The following is a 21,431-nucleotide window of genomic DNA, read 5'->3' as shown; positions in this document are numbered from 1 at the left end:
TGCAAATTGGCTGCTCTGTTTCTTATATTACACCAGTGACTACACTTCAAAAGTACTTCGTTGTCTGTAAAGGGCTTAGGGACATCCTGAGTTCATGAAAGGTACGATATAAATGCAAGTTATTTTTCTTTTCTTTCTTCTAAAAATTCTAAATTTTCCTGAGACACATGCCCCTGAAATGCATTTCCAATTTTGTCCCTTCAACATTTAGATTTCCCCTTTCAGTCTCTCATGTTCATTCAATTCAAGTCCAGGAATGTTGTGCATATCCGTCTTGGCCATTCTCGAGTTGCCAGCTTATTTGAAGCAGCCAGTCAGCTTTTGCTAGTGTTCTAGGTTGGCATGTAACGGTATTGAATAACAGGTAACTGGAATGCTAATTCGAAGATAACAGAGAGCTTTCTGTGCATTATTTACTGCAAAATGTGGAGTGTGTTACAGGGTTGGTCAGCTAGCAGCCTATAGATTAACACTTTACTTTTAATAATATTTACATAAAGATTCATTTCTTATCATGTGTACAAGATAGATGAGTCATTGTTCAGAAAAAGAATGAGCTGCATTTAGCACCATCCATATCTCTCAGAAACATCTGAAAGGACTTAATCTACAATGAATTATTTTGAAATGCATTCACCGTGTTGCACGCAACATGGCAGTCATATTTTGCACAGCAAGATTTTTTTTAAAAGCACTGCATACCCAGTTCAAATGTTTTTTATTTTGTGGTGTAGGCTGAGGAAGGAGCACTGGCCAGGAATCTGCGAGTGCCATTGGCAGTGGGAGAGAGAGGAAAATGGCAGTCAGAAGAGGAGAGGAGATGGGATGGCAGTGGGAAGAGGAGGGGAGACTGGATGGCAGTGGGATGGGGTGAAGAATGGATGGAAGTGGGAGTGAATGGAGGAGAATGGACAGCAGTAGGAGAGAGGAATGGATGACAGTGGGAAGGGCAGGAGAGAATGAATGCTATTAGATTATTTTTGACATCTACCAAAACAGACAGATGGGCCTTCACGTCTGTCACGTGCCGTTAATGACCTTAAAATGTGCTCAGTAACCTTACCACTCCAGTAACACAGACGAAAAGGTTGGCAACATTTTCAAAGGGGCCTATCATAAGGAGCTTGAAGAAGCCCCCACCTGTCCTAGGTGGCAGGCCCCTTTTAATAAGTAAATCGGGAACCTTGAACCCAGATTGCCACTGTTGTGTATGCATGCCTGTTTACTGTGTGATGTCTGTAACACTGTTATGCAACACTGAATGTACCCTTACACTGTACACACCTTACCTGTACACCAGAGGGTGCTGCTGCTGGGGACCTAAGGGTTACCTGCACACGGCAGGTAACCCAATATAAAAAGGAACTCACAGTTTGTTGTCCTCACTCAGGAGCTGCAAATAAAGGACCTACAGGTCTACACAGTTTAAGTATCATACCCTGCCTCATGGAGTCATTACTAAAGGTGCCTACATACACTACAACTAGTGACGGGAATACGAGATCATGAACCACAAGCTCAGCATGTTGAATCTCATCATCTTTCAGCAATTTACCAATGGGGAAGATTGGGACGCTTTTGCAGAAAGATTGGAACACTTAAGGAGACTGGCTGCACCGTGCGACTTTGGTGACCACCTAAATGAAGCACTAAGGGACTCTAAATAGATGAGAGCAGTGCACCGCATTGATACTTCTAAGGCCAGAAACACTGCCCCGAATCCCGCAACCCTAAGTGCGCCACATGGGCAAACCGGCTAACCCTGTGCTGGCACTGTGGAGGAAACCATAGGGACCACCAGTACCGCTACAAAGACTATGCATGCAAAGAGAAAAGGCACCTTCAAAGGATGTGCAGAAAAAGCTGTACTCACCGCGTCTCTGATGAGTTGGCTGATCACCGGGGCTCCGACACAGATGAAGGTGAAGTTGCTCAACCCCTGGAAGAAGAGTATGGAACTCATACCTGCTCCACCGAAAGTTCTCCGTGGATGATGAAAGTATACATCGACAGGGTCCCAGTTTTTATGGAGAGCGACACAGGGGCGAGTCAGTCTGCGATGAGCCACGCGACCTTTGAAGAACTTTGGATGAATCCCGCCAATCGACCTCGAACATGGATCCATCGCTGCATCCAGAGGTTCCACTGTCCAGCTCGACAGCGGGGCGACGACGCCATAGCACCATGGCGAAATCTCCAGGACCGAGGATCCAAACTCCCCTTTCCGGGCCGAGGCAGGACTCCAAGAGGTGAACATCGACGAAAGAAATGGAATCCCAACATCTAGGATCAAACCTGTGGAAGAAAAGACATCACAGCCTACCTGCAGCAAGACCAGAAAATGGCTGCAGCACCACAAGCAGCAGAACCTAAAATCAAAATGGCCACGGCCATATCACGAGGAGCATTGGAGGAGCATCACGTGACACTGAACGGCCAACCGAATTTGAAGGCTCCCTTAAAGGAGACCGGCAACCAAAACATTTAAAGGGGAAGTTTCAACTATTTGAGTACATGGACTTTAAAGCTAAAGATGCAATTAAAGGGTGCAAGTATGAAAATGTATGCAATGTAACCATGAATTGTGATGCTGGTTTAACTAATGTTACTAATGAGATGAATGCAGGTGTCAGTAAGGTTAAGAACAAGTTTATTATGCTTAACAATAATGATAGAGAATGTGATGCCCCTTGCAGGACACACACACAGCCAGTGGGAGCACACCCACTACAGGGACAGTGGTCAATGGGCAGCCCAGCCACCACCAATGGCAACCTGCACCAGACCAGCCCTACAACTCCTGGCCACCAGGGCCAACACCAGGAGCATGAGACCAATACCCTCCAGCTTCCCTGGCAAACCCTGGGATGACCTGACCCTCATCCCAATTGGTGGACAAGGAGCCCACCCAGTCTTGTGGCCCTGCCCACAACTAGAGTGTATACACACCACCCACTGCTGCCGTGGCTACCCCTCGAGGGATCCCACAACAGTGACACCCACTTGGTCTGTGAGTGAGGGAGGGGAAATGTACGAGGCCAGCCTCAAGCACAGGGGTCACACCTGGCAACCACACAACCCTCACCACAACCCCCCATAGCCCACCACTGATCACCTCCCTGGGCATGACAATAAGGATATGAGAAATGCTTAGGTGGGAGTGTTGTTATATATGCACGCCTGTTTACTGTGTGATGTCTGTAACACTTATGCAACACTGAAAGTACCCTTACACTGTACACACCTTGCCTGTACACCAGAGGGTGCTGCTGCTGGAGACCTAAGGGTTACCTGCACACTGCAGGTAACCCAGTATAAAAGGGAGCTCACAGCTTGTTGTCCTCACTGCAAATAAAGGACTACAGGTCTACACAGTTTAAGTATCATACCCTGCCTCGTAGAGTCATTACTAAAGGTGCCTACATACACTACAGCCACCGTATGTCAGAACTGGTCATAGCATACACTGGGCACGCTCTAACTGTTACATGGGCGATGGAGCTGAAAAGGCCTGACAAAGGTAAATGTGGGATTATTTTTGTGGAGGCCACAATAAGGAGAATGGACAGCAGTAAGAGGGGGGAATGGATGACAGTGGGAAGGGCAGGAGAGAATGAATGCCATTAGATTATTTTTGACATCTACCAAAACAGACAGATGGGCTTTATGTCTGTCGCCTGCCATTAATGGCCTTAAAATGTGCTCAGTAACCTTACCACTCCAGTAACACAGACAAAAAGGTTGGCAACATTTTCAAAGGGGCCTATCATAAGGAGCTTGAAGCCCCCACCTGTCCTAGGTGGCAGGCCCCTTTTTAGAAACATAGAAACATAGAAAATAGGTGCAGGAGTAGGCCATCCGGCCCTTTGAGCCTGCACCACCATTCAATAAGATCAAGGCTGATCATTCCTTCAGTACCCCGTTCCTGCTTTCTCTCCATACCCCTTGATCCCTTTAGCTGCAAGGGCCATCCAGTTTAGTGTCATCTGCAAACTTTGCCCGTTTGGCGCCCTGCAGATCGCCGGCCCGATGTTAATGAGGCCGGTGTCTCAAAATTGCGGTGACATCTTTGTCGCAGGCATGGCAAGTCGGCACCCTCTGCTGGTCAACTGCTCAAAACTCAAAATCAACCCAAAAGGACATCACCTCCAGCAATGCCCCACAGTCCTCCACTCTGAGGATTGGTCTTGTCCCAAAGTAGGGCTTGAACCCAGAACCTTGTGACTCTGAGCTGACACTCCTCAATGTATAAGGACAGCGGTTCAAAAAGGCGGCTCACCATGACCTTCACAAGGGCAATTAGGGATGGGCAATAAATGTTGGCTTTGCCAGAGACGCCCTCATCCCAGGAACACATTTTTTAAAAATTCCATTGAATTGGCAACCCAGAGGTGATGAGTTCAAGTCCCACAATGGTAAGTTGTAAAATTGAATTCAATGAAACTGGTCATTTGTGGGCTGGCATCAGAAAACAAACTGACCCAAGAAGCTGATGGATTGTCATAAACACCTCTGGTTCACTTATGACCATCAGGGAAGGAAATCTGCTGCTGATCTGGCCGACATGACTGCAGTCCCACACTATGTGATTTACTTTTGAAACTCTCAGGGCAGCTGGAGATGACAATAAATGTTGCCTTGCCAGTGTCAACCACATCCCCAAAATAAGAAAATAGCCTAGCCTATTCAACTGAAGTGAGGCATCACAGCAAACCTAAACTGCTCAATATCTGCACACATACATATTTTGCAGCCACGGTACACTGGATAGCCTGCACCAGCTAGCATAAAGGTTCTGAGGCCACTTATAAAATCTGGGACTGTGAGGCCTGTTTGACTGAGCACCGCCAACAGGCAGATCATACACCAACTTTAGAAGATGAGGAATTAAGTGGAGAAGGTTGAAAGAGGGGGAAAAAAAAGAGTTAAACGGTTGTTCATTGTAGAACATTTTTGATGAGTTTTTCAGCTCTTGGAGTCGGTCCCAAATATATTGAATTAGACCTGAACAAAGGATGGGAGCAGAGAATGAGATACTCACATGGTAACAATGGGAAGTATTCAGTTCAGGTGGCTAGGCAAAGATGATACAGCTGTCAGTGTCACAGGTAAAGAATAGAGCTAAGTACAGTAATGCTAAAGAATCCTACTTAAGCATCAAAGAGCATGGGTGTGTAAGGCAAGATGTCAAGTGCAATGTGATTTGGAGAGCAGGAGAAAAGTATTGATGGGAGAGTTTGTTCAGAATGAGGGCTTGTTCTGTTTTACACACCCACGTGTACAATGTGTAAACATTTGGGTAAGGGGATATCATGGTCAAGTCATGGACTGGAGGGAGATGGGATCTACAACTCACGCCTGAAAATAATGGCTGAACTAGTAAATTTCCCATGATCATTTGGTGAATATAAATGTTGTTTTATATACAAGATGGCGACGGGTTTGAGAGAGAGAGAAAAAACTTTGCTTCACAGTGTCACCTAGTGGCCAGATCTTACATCTACATTGTGACAATTAACATAGCAAAATTGAATGGAAAATGTTGACAGAAATGTGTGACCAAAAATTGAGACAAGAGTCGGTAAAGTTCATGGACAGGAGGTACACACTGTATATAACATCCTCCCTGACTAGTTACACCGTTGACAGACTACAATATCACGAGATCTTGGGGCCGGAATTGCCCCTTTTTATAGCCCTGTTTGCGCCTCCGGGGGGGTGCTAATGGGGCTCAATGGTTTTTACCTAGGCGAGGGGAGTGATTGCGCCTCCTGGGAAAATGCCGCGGAGGTTTGGGGGAGGGCGATGAGCCAGTAGCGCTGCACCCTGCAATTTGCGCCTTAGCCCAGCACACTCCCGCCAATGATGTCACCACCTTGCATGCAACCCATTACCGCCCTGCACTGACCCCTTTGCACCCCGGGGATATTGCCCCGTACGCCGCGAGGATGGTGCCGGCGGATGTCAACGACGAGCGCGCAACTGGTGGACATCTGCCGCCCCTTAAACGGGAGGTCTTTTGCGCTGCAGTCCACCATGCTTTTTTTGTCGTGAGCATGGCGCTGCACTCAGTTCCCGCCCCAGGAGCACCCCTCCAAGCACGTGGAGTGCCGGAGACACCGCTCCCTGTCCTTGAAGGGGCGCATGTGCCCATTTCCACACCAGGGCTGGACTTCCGGGCCGAGCAGAAAAAGTCCCGGCCTGGAAGTTTACCTGAATGGGTCGCGAGAGAATTTCAGCCCCCTTGTTCCTACATACCCTGTTGCACCAACCCCGTCTTTACATCGGTCTCATTACTCCTGCTATCCGAAAGGTTTTAATCTCCTGGGAGATGCGAAAAGGCAGATTTTTTGAAAAAAGCCAGTTAGGGGAAAAATATCCGGAAAATTCCTCTCCAACCTACTTAGTTGATCAAAACTTGTCCAGGAGACACTCTGGCCATGATGGTTTTCTGTGTAGTTGTTTAGGACCTAACTGTTGCCTTGGAGTTAGCGAAGTTATTTGGGAGTGGAGGGATGGGATTTCACTTTCTCCCTTGTAGGAGGTGTCCGCCAAGGCTCAGTTGATAGCAGTCTTGCCTCTGAGTCAGAAGGTCGTGGGTTCAAGTCACGCTCCTCGACTTGAACACAAAATCTCGGCTAACACTCCAGTGCAGCCCTGCACTGTCGAAGGTGCCATCTTTTGGATGAGACGTTAAACATGGTGTCCAGGCCAATATTGATTCCTCGGCCAACATCACTTTAAAAACAGAAAGATTACCTGGTCATTTTCACATTGCTGTTGATGGGAGCTTGCTGCGTGCAAATTGGCTGCTGCATTTCCTACATTACAACAGGGACTGCACTTTAAATGTACTTCATTGGCCGTAAAGCGCTATGGGGTGTCCTGAGGTTGTGAAACACGCTGTATAAATGCAAGTTGTTTCTTTTATTTTCGAATATCTGTACCACAGTTGGTGCTACTGATTTTCTGGGTAGATGTTGGCCTGCGCTCATCGTGGTTTTAAGCTTAAAAAAAAATCATTCATTTAAACAAAAGAAATCCTGAGAAAGTTGTCTGCTCCCGTCCCGCAACCTCTGATTAATAAGGCTTTTCTTTCCTTTCATTGCAGGTCTTTGGCAGTTGGTCATCAGTACTCGACACTGGCAACTCAGCCCATACTGTGCGGGAGTATCCCTGGCCTTGTCCCAAAGCAGCTGCGGTTTTGTCGGAATTATATGGAGATTATGCCGAGTGTAGCGGAAGGAGTGAAGGTCGGGATTCAGGAATGCCAGCATCAATTTCGAGGAAGGAGATGGAACTGCACAACTGTTGAGGATAATTTGGCCATCTTTGGACCTGTGTTGGATAAAGGTAATTAACATATATCATCATCCAGGAAAGGATATCTTCACTCTATTACAATGAGGCACTATAAACCAATGTTACTGACTAATCTTACTGGCCAAAGCCATAAGCATTCATTCTCTGATCCTCCACTCCTGTTCAGGAGCCTTACCTAGTGGGAGAGCAGATTGGAAATTTAAGGGCACTCTGCAAGTGACTTTCCAAAATATGGTTCCAGAGAGGTGATACTCCCCCTCGGGAGTGAAAAAGTGGAAAATTACCCCTGTAATCCCAAGCAGTATCTTGTCCCTGGGCCGCCTCCAACAATGAATCCTCACACTACACTACGATAGCAGGGACTTGGGTCTGCAGTTACTCTGAGTAGCGGGATGTGACAAGAGGTGTTCCTGAAGGATCAGTTCTGGGCTTCAACTTTTCATCATACTTATTAATCACTTGGATGAATGAATAGAGGGCTGTATATTCTATTTTGTAGATGACACACATTTAGGAGGAACAATAAGTAGCAAATGGGAGCAGGAAATTTCAACAGGACATAGATAGATTAAGTGAGTTGGAAAAAGTATGACCAATGGTGTTCAATGCGAGCAATTGTAAGGTCATCCACTTTGGATCCAAGAAAGATAAATCGGAATATTTTCTAATTGGTGAGAAACTAGGAACTGTAGAAGAGATTTGGGAGTCCAAATTCAGAAATCGGGTACAGTCGAAGTACATTCCCACTAGAGGGAAAGGCAGGGCAACTAAAGTCAGGGCTCCCTGGATGATGAAACAGATAGAGAATATGATGAAGCAGAAAAAGAGTGCGTATGAAAGATGTCAGGTTGCTAATACATCTGAGAATCAGGCTATATATCGAAAGGTCAGAGGAGAAGTGAAAAAGAAAATAAGAGGGGCAAAAGAGAGGGTATGAGAATAGACTGGCAGCCAACATAAAAGGTTATCCAAAAGTCTTCTATAGGCATATAAATATTAAGAGGAGAGGTGGGGCCGATTAGGGACCAAAAAGGAGACTTATGCATGGAGGCTGAGGGCATGGCTGAGGTACTGAATGAGTACATTGCATCTGTCTTCACCAAGGAAGAAGATGCTACCATAGGCATAGTGAAGGAGGAGGTAGTGGAGACACTTGATAGGATTAAAAATTGATAAAGAAGAGGTATTAGAAAGGCTGGCTGTGCTTAACGTAGTTAAGTCACCGGGAGCAGATGGGATGCATCCTAGGATGTTGAGGGCGGAATATCGCGGAGGTACTGGCCATAATATTCCAATCCTCCATAGATACGGGAGTGGAGGACTGGAGAATTGCAAATGTTACACCATTGTTCAAAAAATGGTGTAAAGATAAACCCAGCAACTACAGGAAACTCGGTAATGAGGAAGCTTTTAGAAACAGTGATTAGGGACAAAATTAACAGTCACTTGGATAGATGTGGATTAATTAAGGAAAGCCAGGTTTGTTAAAGCAAATCGTGTTTAACCAACTTGATTGAGTTTTTTGATGAATTAACAGAAAGGGTTGATGAGGCAATGTGGTTGACGTGATATACATGGATTTCCAAAAGGCGTTCGACAAAATGCTACATAATAGGCTTTCCAGTAAACATCTAGAGTACTGCGTTCAGTTTTGGGAATCATTTTCAGGATATATTGGCCTTGGAGGGTTTGCAGTGCAGATTCCTAGAATGATACCAGGGCTTAAGGAGGTTAAATTACAAGGACCTGTGGCATAAACATTCCCTTGCAGGAGAGCAAAAAAAAGGAGACCCAACAGCACTCCACTTCTGCTTCACTAAGATTCCATAGATGGGCAAGCCTTGAATGGAGGCTTGTGAAGCAGAAAACATGGGCATGATAGTGCATTTTGGAAGTAGAAGTAAGAGGTATGTGCATTCTGTTGATGTTCGTTGGAGAATTTGAATGAGCTACATGTTGCGTATGCAATAACTCAATAGGCTTAGTACTGTGAACTCAATCAGGTGCGATCTGACTCTTCTTTATTAGCTCTCAAAGTGAGGATTAAACATGGAGGCTTTCTTTATATACAAGGGCTGCACGTGTGTGTCTGTGGCCCAATGACCTCTGACAGTTGCTCCCCCTGATGGCAGGTAAACCCAGGCATACATACATTACCTCATTCCCCCCCCAAGATCTTGGTATCAGTCCTATTTACAAATTGAGACGGTCCGGGGCTTTCCGCTCCCTAGTTGATCGTCTCAGTTCAATTCCAGATCTGGGAGAGCTCTCCGAGTCATTCATGACTTGAGGCTGGGTAGCCGATCTAATGGGAGTGGCAGTGTCCATGTCGGGGATTGAAGATCCAGATTCATTGACAACAGCAGGGTCTTGTGATGGCGGAATATGAATCAGTTGGTCATTGATGCTGTCTTCTTCAAGCTGTTCCGGTTTGTCTGTGTGCTGCAATTTCATCTGATCAATGTGCCTCCTGCATGTTTGCCCATTAGTGAACCTGACAATAAGTACCTTGTTACCTTCCTTGGCCATAACAGAGCCAGTGACCCACTTGGGGCCTTGACCATAATTTAGCACATGCACAGGATCATTAATAGAGATGTCGCGTGATACGGCAGTGCGATCATGATACCACTGCTGATGTTGACGTCTGTTTTCAATGTGATCGTTAAGATCAGGGTGGACAAGCGAGAGCCTGGTCTTTAGACCTCTCCATCAACAGTTCAGCAGGGGGGACCCCGGTAAGCGTGTGGGGTCTCGTCCTGTAACTAAGCAATATGCATGATAAGCGAGTCTGCAAAGAACCGTGAGTTATGCATTTCAGGCTCTTCCTGATGGTTTGGACGGCCTGCTCCGCTTGACCATTGGACGTGGGTTTGAATGGTGTTAACCTTACGTGTTTGATACCATTGAGTCTCATAAACTCTTGAAACTCCAAACTCGTGAAGCACAATCCGTTGTCGCTCAAAACGATGTCGGGCAGACCAGGAGTGGCGAACATGGCACGAAGGCTCTCAATGGTGGCTGTGGATGTGCTGGATGACATGATTACACATTCTATCCATTTGGAATACACATCCACCACCACTAAAAACATTTTTCCCAGGAAAGGACCCGCATAGTCGATGTGGATCCTCAACCATGGTTTGGATGGCCACGACCACAGACTTAGCGGAGATTCCACTGGTGCATTGCTTAACTGCATGCAAGTGTTGCACTGATGCACACATGACTCCAAATCAGAGTCAATGCCGGGCCACCAATACTGGGATGGGTACTGTGTAAATCCCGTACAAATCTCTCCCTGCCTTTCTTGGGCATAACAACACGATTACCCCATAGCAAACAATCAGATTGAATGGATAGTTAATTTTTGCCACGGTTGTAAGGTTTAGTCTCATTACACACTTCCCTGGGAATGGGCTACCAATCATCACTAAGGACACAACGTTTTACAACTGGTCCAGGTCCTAACTTGTTGAGCAGTGACAGGCAACCCTACACGCTCAAAGGCATCCATGACCAATAATAGGTCTGCGGGCTGTGGCGTTTCCACCTCTGACGTGGGCAACGGTAAATGGCTCAATGCATTGGCACAATTCTCGGTGCCAGGTCTATGGCGAATGACATAATCATAGGCAGATAATGTCAGTGCCCACTTCTGGATGCGGGAGATGCATTGGTATTGATACATCTATGCTCTGAAAACAAAGATATAAGTGGCTTGTGAACGGTTTCAAGCTCGAAACAAAGCCCAAACAGATACTGGTGCATCTTTGTAACCCCATATACGCAGGCTAAAGCTTTTTTCTCTACCGTGCCGTAGGCTCTTTCTGCTTTCGACATGATTCTCGATGCGTAAGCAACGGATTGTAGTTTACCCGACTCATTGGATTGTTGGAGCACGCAACCAACCACATGTGATGAAGCGTCACAGGCCAATACTAAACGTTTGCACGGATGATAATGTACCAGCAATTTGTTGAAACAAAGCAGATTTCTAGCCTTCTCGAAGGCCCTGTCTTGAGATACACCCCAAACGCAGTTGTCGCCTTTTCTGAGCAGCATGTGAAGTGGCTCTAATAATGTGTTCAATTTAGAAAAGAAATTATCGAAGTAGTTGAGAAGACCAAGGAACGAATGCAGCTCCGTCACATTCTGGGGGGGCTGAGTGCATCTTTGATGGCCTCTGTTTTCGAGTCCATAGGCCTGATGCCCTCTGCAGCAAATTTCCTTCCCAGGAATTTGACTTCCAGTGCCATAAAGACGCACTTTGAACGTTTCAGCCTGAGCCCCATTTTGTCCAGACGACGTAAAACCTCTTCCAGATTGTGCAGGTGTTCGACAGTGTCACGACCTGTTACCAGAATGTCGTCTTGGAACACCATGGTTCTAGGGACGGACTTCAGTAAACTCTGCATGTTTCTCTGAAATATAGCTACAGCCGAGCGAATTCCGAAAGGACACCTGTTGTAAATGAACAGCCCTTTATGCGTATTGATGCACGTAAGTTTCTTCGACGGTTCAACAAGCTCCTGTGCCATATAGGCCGACGTCAGATCCAATTTGGTGAACGACTTACCCCTGGCTAGTGTTGCAAACAGGTCATCAGCCTTTGGTAAAGGGTACTGATCCTGTTTCGAAACTCGGTTAATCGTAACCTTGTAGTCTCCACAAATCCTGACAGTGTCATCACTCTTCAGCACAGGAACAATGGGACTAGCCTATTCATTAAATTCGACCAGTGAAATGACCCCTTCACATTGGAATCTGTCCAGTTCGATTTCGACCTTCTCCCTCCTCATGTACGAAACCGCCCGGGCTTTGTGATGGACGGGTCTTGAATCCGAATCCAGGTGGATCTGCCCCTTAGCTCCCATGAAGTTGCCGATGCCCGGTTCAAACAGCGAGGAAAATTTGCTCAGCACTTGAGCACACGAAGCGTCATCCACCGATGACAAAGCTTTAATATCGTTCCAGTTCCACTTTATTTTTTCAAGCCAACTCCTGCCGAACAGCTTTGGACCATAGCCTGGAATGAACCACAGTAATAGATCATGAACCGCCCCATCGTATGACACCTTGACTGCTGCACTGCCAATTACTCTTTGGTGTAGGTACGCAATTTTGCATAAACTGGACTCAGCTCGGTTTCACAGCCTTGGTGTCCCACAGCTTTTCAAAAGTCCTCTAGCTCATAACTGACTGACTCACACCTGTGTCTAATTCTTTATGAGGCCATAGATTTTTAGACCACAAACCGTGAGAAAAACCACCCTGCGCCTAACTGCGTCAACGTCTTCATCCATCTTGTTGGCCACGAAGTACTGATCGAGGCGATCTGTAAAATCCTCCCAGTCTTCTCCCTCCACGAATCGCTCCAGGATTTCAATGGTACTCATTTTTTTTTTTGTGCGTGCAAGTTCGTATTGTGTCTCATTGCCAAATGTTGCGCATGCAATAACTCAATAGGCTTAGTACCGTGAACTCAATCAGGTGCGACCTGATCTACTTCATTAGCTCTCAAAGTGAGGATTAAACATGGAAGCTTTCTTTTATATACAAGGGCTGCACGTGTGTGTCTGTGGCCCAAAGACATCTGACGGTCGCTCCCCCGGGTGGCAGGTAAATCCAGGCATACATACATTACACTACAGGAGTTAGGTGACTTGTTGCTCACCATGTCCAAATAGTGTGAGGCAATAATTAACAAAGTAAATAGGATTCTGAGTTATATTGCCAAATGAATTAAGTTCCAACCCCACTGAGGTCATACTGAAGTTGTACAATGCACTATACAATGCGTATGTGGAGTTACAGTGCATGGCAGAAGGAGACTTAGTGTGCCCTGAAGTAGTGCATAAAGGAGATCAATGAGGCCAATCCCAGTTAACAAGTAAGGACTCTGCAGTCCTGAAAAGAGATATGTCGGAGGAGACCTTGAATGGGATAGAAAAAGTAACTCTGTAACAGGGGAGCAGGACAGGAGGGAACAGGATCAGGGTTAAGAAGATCAAGTTTAAGACAGACATTAGCAAGTATTTCTTTACACAGAGTAATCAAATTTTGGAATGGGTTGGCAGAAAGAATGGTTGAGGTCGGTGCCGTGGCCTCAGTTGTAATGGGAATACGGTAGGGTTGGTTTGTGCAAGTATGGGATCAAATGGGTTGAACGGCCATCTTTATCCCAACTGATCTGTTGTGAGCCACAAAAGATGAGGATTTGGGCAGCAAGTGGCCCTTGCGCTGCTTTATAAGTACAAATGATGTAAACTAGGACCAAAGGAATATAAGGGCTGATTTTGATTGGATCTGGGAGTGCACTCATGCACATAGAAACATAGACATAGAAACATAGAAAATAGGTGCAGGAGTAGGTCATTCGGCCCTTCGAGCCTGCACCACCATTCAATAAGATCATGGCTGATCATTCCCTCAGTATCCCTTTCCTGCTTTCTCTCCATACCCCTTGATCCCCTTAGCTGTAAGGGCCATATCTAACTCCTTCTTGAATATATCCAATGAACTGGCATCAACAACTCTCTACGGCAGGGAATTCCACAGGTTAACAACTCTCTGAGTGAAGAAGTTTCTCCTCATCTCAGTCCTAAATGGCCTACCCTTTATCCTAAGACTGTGTCCCCTGATTCTGGACTTCCCCAACATCGGGAACATTCTACCCGCATCAAACCTGCCCAGTCCCGTCAGAATCTTCTATGTTTCTATGAGATCCCCTCTCATCCTTCTAAACTCCAATGTATAAAAGCCCAGTTGATCCAGTCTCTCCTGATATGTCAATCCTGCCATCCCGGGAATCAGTCTGGTGAACCTTCGCTGCACTCCCTCAATAGCAAGAACGTCCTTCCTCAGATTAGAGAATAGAAACAGAATTTACATCATGACACCGAATTCACTGCACACTGAGGTATGAAAGTGCTCTGTCTTTTGAGAAACCTCATTAAGAGCTTCATTAAATCTAGCAATTTAATGTAAATGTGTGGTAATTGCCCCACAAATAATTTTCCAATTCCTTTACAAACACCGCTTGTGTATTTAAAATGGGAACATTAGCAATTTGATGATCAGGTCCTGATGTGTCAACTTCTTAAAGGTGGTTTTTTTTGGGATGGATGTTGCTTATTGCTCAGGGCTCATTTTTTTGTATTGCAAAACTTTCTTTCCCACTCCTTTTCCAAAGAACATTCTTGCTGTCAGCAGTTATTTCACTTGCAGCAAAGAGTTGAGCGTGGGAATTTAAAAAATATACTTTTTATTCTCATAATGATGTGGGTGTCGCTGGCAATCCCTAGTTGCCTTGAGGGGTGGTAGGTCTTTTTGAAAAGCTGGTAACAGTTTAATACAACTAAGTGGCTTACTAGGCCACTTCAAAGGACAGTTAGGAGTCAGCCACATTGGTGTGTAACTGAAGTCACATATTAGCCAGACTGGATTGGTGAACCAATTGAATTTATAGGACAATTCATGGTCATGTAATGTCTGTAACTCCACACTGTGGACGCTTGTGTTACTGCAGCTAGTGCTATTAATAAAGAGCAAGTCACCTGACCAGCAGGTCAGGGGTCACCGGAACCTGCAGCCATTTTACAGGCTGTGTGATCTCTAAGATATGACATTGGCGATGGGAATGGGATGTAATCGGATAATACAAAGCTGACATTTTTGTTGGTGAAGGATTCAGCCAGCCGACAGAGAGACTTTGAGAGCTTCTCTGTTTTTGGAAACAGCTACAAATCTGAGGTAAATTACGAGCACACTTGGTGAAACTGCCAGAGTCAAAATGGCTGCCCCAATGGGAGTTATAGGGCATGTGGGGTAATTTCAACATGACCGTGAAAGTTTCAGAGCATATGTGGATCGGATAGAAATGTTTTTCACTGCAAATAATATCATCGAAATTTCCGGTAATGAAGACAATAACCGGGCAGTGTTGGAACGAAAAAGAGCCATATTCTTAACTGAGGCCGGGCCCGAGTTGTATGAAACACTGATAAATTTGCTTGTGCCTGACGAGCTGAAGGATACAATGCTGAAACAGATTCTTACTAAGCTAGAACAACATTACAGCCCCGTTCCGTTAGAAATTTCTGAAAGTTATCGTTTCGGAATACGAACTCAGAAGGCCAAAGAAAATATCAGTGAATACATTGTAGCATTAAAAAAGCTATCTATTCACTGTAATTTCGGAGACTTTCAGAGCCAAGCATCGCAAGACTGCTTTTTTTGTGGGATGAAAAATGATGCGATCAGAAGGAAGTTATTGACAATGCCTGACTTAACTTTTGATTTAGCTTGTCAGACAGCTAGGTCAATGAGCATGGCCGACCAATATTCCCAAGAATTTCATACTAATTTCAGTCATCAGACAACCGAGGTGAACCGCCTGCAGGTTCAAAGTTATGAGTAGAAATCCCCAGAGACTACATAGCATGGAAGAACAACAACAGGATGAGAAAATGTTAGAGTTAAACATCATCAGGAGCATGAGGTTAATGGACAGCGATTCGAAAAGTATAATCCACATAGATGTTGCAGGATTCAAGATACCCATTGAAATCGACACTTGTTCATCCGTGAGTGTAGTACCGGAGTTGCTATACTGCGACAAATTGTGGGATTTCCCATTGGAGAAAGCCAAGATAGAGCTGTGAGGCTACTTGGGAAGAACATTCCAGTGGTAGGTCGTATCACCGTACCAGTGAAATACAAGGATCAAGTTCAGAGCTTGCCTCTAATAGTAGTGACAGGAGACAAGCATGCCTTACTAGAAAGAAATAGGCAAATACATAATAACATATTGAATTAGGTCCTCAAATGGCTAGAGAAGCACAGTGTACGAGTGGCTGCTTGCAAGTGTGAGTTATTTCAAAACTCAGTGGAGTACTTAGGGTACAGAGTAGACAAAGATGGTTTACATCCAACCAAGGAAAAACTGAATGCAATCAGAAATACACCCACTCCCAAGAATGTCACTGAACTGCAATCATTTTTGGGTCTTTTGAACTATTATGGGAAGTTCCTACCAAATGTGGCTACACTATTACATCCACTGAATGACTTATTGAAAAAACAGGTCCATTGGAAGTGGTCAAAAGAATGCGATACAGCATTCAAGGAATGTAAAAGCAACTTGGTAGAGAGCACCATGTTAGTTCACTATGACATATCTCAGGAGATCAAGCTAGTATGTGATGCCTCTCCGTATGGAGTTGGGGCAGTAATCTCTCATGTATTACGTAGTGGGGAGGAGAGACCAATTGCTTTTGTTTAATGCACTCTCAGTGCCAGTGAGCGTAATTATGCGCAAATCGAAAGGGAAGCTTTGGCATTAATTTTGGGATCAAGAAGTTCCACAAATACTTGTATGGTCATAAGTTTACTCTCGTTACGGACCATAAGCCCCTAACAGCAATCCTCCATTCAAAGTCCCCAGTTCCAACATTAGCTGCAGCCCAAATGCAGAGATGAGCTTTGATTTTGTTATATATATGATATTGAATACAGACAATCAGCTGATCACAGTAATGCTGATGCAATGTCTAGATTGCCTTCCCCATCACAAGTTACACCCGATAGGGAAGAGGTGTTCCATTTTTCATACATCAATGAACTGCCAGTCACAGCTGAAGAGATTGGGACGGCAACCAAATGTGACCCAGTTACGTCAAAGGTGTATGATTATATTGCAAACGGATGGACAAACCAGGTAACAGACAAAGATATTCATCCATTCTTCATTCATAGGAATGAATTGTCAGTTGATAAAGATTGTATCATGTGGGGTGCAAGAGTGGTTATACCAAATAAATTCAGGTCCAAATTATTAGGAGACCTCCATGACCAGCACCTGGGAATGTGCTTGACCAAGAGTTTTGCATGCAGTTACTTATGGTGGCCAGATCTTGATAAAGATAAAGAGTACATTGTCAGTCAGTGTACAACATGTCAATCGGTAAACAAGCAACCACCATCAGTACCATTACAGCCATGGAAATGGCCTCCCAGGGTGTGGCAAAGGCTGAGCTAGAAGGGCAACAATTGTTCATGGTGATTGATAGCCATTCGAAGTGGGTCGAGGTGTTTCCAATGTGGAAAATAACAACAAGTAAAACATTAGACATTTTGCGAAGGTTATTTTCTTCATTTAGTCTCCCAGAAGAAATTGTTTTGGATAATGGACCACAATTTTGTTCAGAAGAATTTGCTCAGTTCACAAGCAAAAATGGTGTTAAACATACCAAGGTCCCACTGTACCACCCTGCTTCGAATAGTGCAGCAGAGCGCAATGTACAAATTGTAAAACGTGCCCTCATCAAATAAATGTTGGATCTAAATCCAAAGAAATTACAGTTGTCACTGGACAACAAATTGGCTAATTTTCTAATAACATATCGTAATACTCCTCACACAGCTACTGATAGAACACTAGCAGAGTTGTTTCTCAAACGACAGCCACTATCCAGATTCTCGTTGTTAAAACCAAACTTGGCACAGTCCATAGAAGAGACACAATTAAGACAGAAAGAGAATCATGATAGAGGTAGAGTAAAAGAGAGAAGTGTGAAATTAAATCTGAAGGTGAGAGTGAAGAACCATCACCATAAATGGGTAAAGTGGTTACCAGGAAGAGTGGTGAAGATATGTGGTCCTCGCACATATTTGGTCAAGGTGTTTGATAATGGACAGGTTAGGTTTGTTCATACTGATCATATTTTACCCACAGACATGGAAGTGATTCCATTATTTCTGACTCATCAGATAGTTTTGATACACCAGTAGCATATCCTACATCCAATGTACTGGAAACAAACCCAAGAGAAAGTCAGAATTTAAGTCTGCGTCCGAGTTAGGAAAACAAACAGTCTGAAGTTAGAGCGAGTTCAAATGGAAATCAAGGGCATCCTTTGCTGGAAAACTTCCCTCAGGATCAGCCTCGAATGAGTTTTTAAATTTATTACCATGTTTGGAAGGTTCTGTTCGAGAGTGAAGGTATCCTCTTCGAAACAGAAAAGAAGTGGTTCAGCTTGATTTGTAAATATGGCAAAATAAGTCCATATCCTTTTATGTATAACCATGCAAGTTATGTATGATGATTGTTATAATAATTCTTCATTAAGGAGGGAGAAATGTAATGTCTGTAGCTCCACTTTGTGGATGCCTGCATTACTGCAGCTAGTACTGTTAATAAAGAGCAGGTCACCTGACCAGCAGGTCAGAGGGGTCACCGGAATCTGCCGCCATTTTACAGGCTGTGTGATGTGTGTGCTCTCTAATATATGACAGGTCACTTTTTAAAAATTCTTTTGAGGTTCTGATGACACTGGATTTGACTGAAGAAGAGAATTGCAGGATGCGATAATGGTCGGAATTTTCTCAAGGGAGGCGGGTTGGAGGCGGGGGTTCTCCAAGGTGGGCGGAAAAGCCGGGAGATCAGGTTCCCCGCAGGCCCTGCCGACTTTAATGAAAGGGCCTGATTTGAATGCGAGGCCTCGGATACCCGCCCACAGCTTAAGAGACTGGCTGGCTGCAAGCTGGTAGGTCTCAGAAGCAAGGGGGCGGTCTAGGGATGGATCATGAGAGTGGAGTGGGTTTGCAATCGGCCAGGGATCGGGGGGGAGGAGGATCGGCAGGGGTCGGGGATTGGGGGGGTTGGAGGATTGACAGGTGTCAGGGATTGCAGCAGGGTGGGGGGGGGGGGTGAGGGTCGCGCAGGAATCGTGAGTATTAGATTAGGGGATTGGGGGTGGTTGGCCAAGGGTCGGGGGTGGGGGGCGGCGGCGGGGAGGAGGTGCAGCCGGCCAGGGATCGGAATTGGGGGGGCGGTGGGGCGGAGGGAGAGAGGATCGGAGCCATCCATCGGAGGATTATGGCTGGCCTCATCATCATTGTCAGGTGGAGGGGGCGCCTGGAGAGGTGTTCATAGGTCTCATGAGGGGGTCTCCGATTGTGGAGTTGGGTATGATCGGGACCCTGGATTCAGCAATCCTCGCCTCTGTTTACCTGCTGGGTATCACGAATTATCTGAAACCCATCCACAGGCAGTTAAGCACAAAATGGACGGGGAAATATTTTAATTAAGGTAACACCCACGAGGAGAGGGTTTGTCACATGCCATTGACAATACTCCTCACAGTGCCACCTATAGGAGTAATACGTACTGCAGGCACCTGCAATGAGTTCTCGGTGCACCACATGTTACATTTAATATATAATAAATGTTGTTTTTCTCCTACTATCTCCAACTTTGATGAGACATGTTTTAAAAAAAAATGGTAAGCGTTTTTGTGTGTCTTTTTTCAGCGACAAGGGAATCTGCTTTTGTTCATGCCATCGCTTCGGCAGGGGTCGCCTTCGCCATCACCCGCTCATGTGCCGAGGGCAATGCAAACATCTGCGGTTGTGACACCCGGCACAAGGGCCAGCCGGGCGAAGGCTGGAAGTGGGGAGGCTGCAGCGAAGATGTCGAGTTTGGGAGTATGGTGTCCCGAGAGTTTGCGGACGCCCGAGAGAACAGACCGGACGCGCGCTCCGCCATGAACCGGCACAACAACGAGGCCGGCCGCATGGTCAGTATTCATTATGATGGCAGTGGGGAAATGCAGCAAGCTCAGGATAAACTTGCACAACCTGTCACGTGATTGGGAAGATAAATATGCATTCAAATCAGGAATACCCAGCAATCCCACTCCTTCGAGGAAACATCTAACTTGCATTTGTGTAGCAAATGCATCCTGTGGTATGCACTAAGCTATACAGTCCAGTAAGATCTGAGGTTGTATTCCTGATCTATGGTGAATTAGCTGGTCTCGGGGAGAATAGTTTATGGGGCCTTACGGGTGACACTGGATGGCCACATTTATTACCCATCCCTTGTTGTCCTGAGGGCGTTCAGAGTCAAGAATGTAGAGTGGGGCTGGAATCCTAGATCCAGACCAGGTAGAAGAGGTAGGATCTCTTCCCTGAAGGACATTAGAGAACCAGTTGAGTTTTTATGGTGTTTTTACCTTGTGCCAGCCCACAAATTACCAAATTTAATGAATTCAATTTCCCAACTTGCCATGGTGGGATTTGAACTCATGAACTTGGCTACTGTACCTGATACTGATTGATATCTTTGGATGAGGTACTGGAAGGCTGACAGGACCTGTGGGACTCTGCATTCAACAGAGGAGGAGAAAACCCTGGGGGAATTATTCCTCTCCCTAAACTTTCATTCCCCTTTAAAGGAACATTCACTGGGGGCAGTATCAGAACTTGAAATGTATCATGTGCTCAGTAGGGCCATCATTTTCTAGGCTGATGGGATTCATGTGAGGGTGCTGTGATGGGTTGTGTGGGATGGCCCGAATAATAAGCAATTGAGTTGTCACTGTTCCATTTTCCTTTTAAGGCCATTTTGGACCATATGCACCTGAAGTGCAAATGCCATGGACTGTCAGGGAGCTGTGAGGTGAAGACTTGCTGGTGGTCACAGCCTGACTTCCGTGTGATTGGCGATTACTTAAAAGACAAGTACGACAGTGCTTCTGAGATGATCGTGGGGAAACATCGAGAGTCCAGAGGTTGGGTGGAGACCCTTAGTCCCAAATATGCCTTATTCAAAGCTCCAACAGAGAGAGATTTGGTCTACTATGATTCCTCACCCAATTTCTGCAACCCCAACCCTGACACCGGCTCATTCGGCACACGGGACCGAACGTGCAACATCACGTCGCACGGAATCGATGGATGCGAGTTACTATGCTGCGGCCGTGGACATGACTCAAGGACTGAGAAACGCAGGGAGAAGTGTCATTGTATCTTCCACTGGTGCTGTCACGTGAGCTGCCAAGAGTGCACACGCATTTACAATGTTCATACTTGTAAATAGAGGGAGGAAGAAGCTTTTCCGAAAATTGGTGATGGTCCTGAACTGAAATATCTTACTACATGTAGAAGATCAAGATCTCAAGCTCATCTTTGAGTCCATGGATTAATCTTACCCTGACGACAATGCCTTTTAAATACTTATATAGGAAAGAACGAACGTTGGCCAAATCTTCACACAATTTAACTTGGGGCCTGATCACAAAGAAGGACAAAAACAGGAGCAT

The 21,431-nt window shown here is 45.4% G+C and overlaps 1 protein-coding gene across 1 annotated transcript; it reads left to right on the top strand.

Annotated features, from left to right (window-relative positions):
- The first annotated feature begins 7,118 nt into the window (after window positions 1–7,118).
- wnt3a (wingless-type MMTV integration site family, member 3A) lies at window positions 7,119–21,208 on the top strand. The gene is made up of 3 exons (XM_070876559.1): window positions 7,119–7,353; window positions 19,639–19,904; window positions 20,729–21,208. Exons 1-3 carry the CDS (start codon window positions 7,218–7,220, stop codon window positions 21,206–21,208), a joined length of 882 nt encoding a protein of 293 aa, XP_070732660.1. The 5' UTR covers window positions 7,119–7,217.
- The last annotated feature ends 223 nt before the right edge of the window (window positions 21,209–21,431 follow it).

Source organism: Pristiophorus japonicus, chromosome 1, assembly GCF_044704955.1.
Source record: "Pristiophorus japonicus isolate sPriJap1 chromosome 1, sPriJap1.hap1, whole genome shotgun sequence".
Classification (NCBI taxonomy): domain Eukaryota; kingdom Metazoa; phylum Chordata; class Chondrichthyes; family Pristiophoridae; genus Pristiophorus; species Pristiophorus japonicus.
This window is presented reverse-complemented; position numbering and strand designations above follow the sequence as displayed.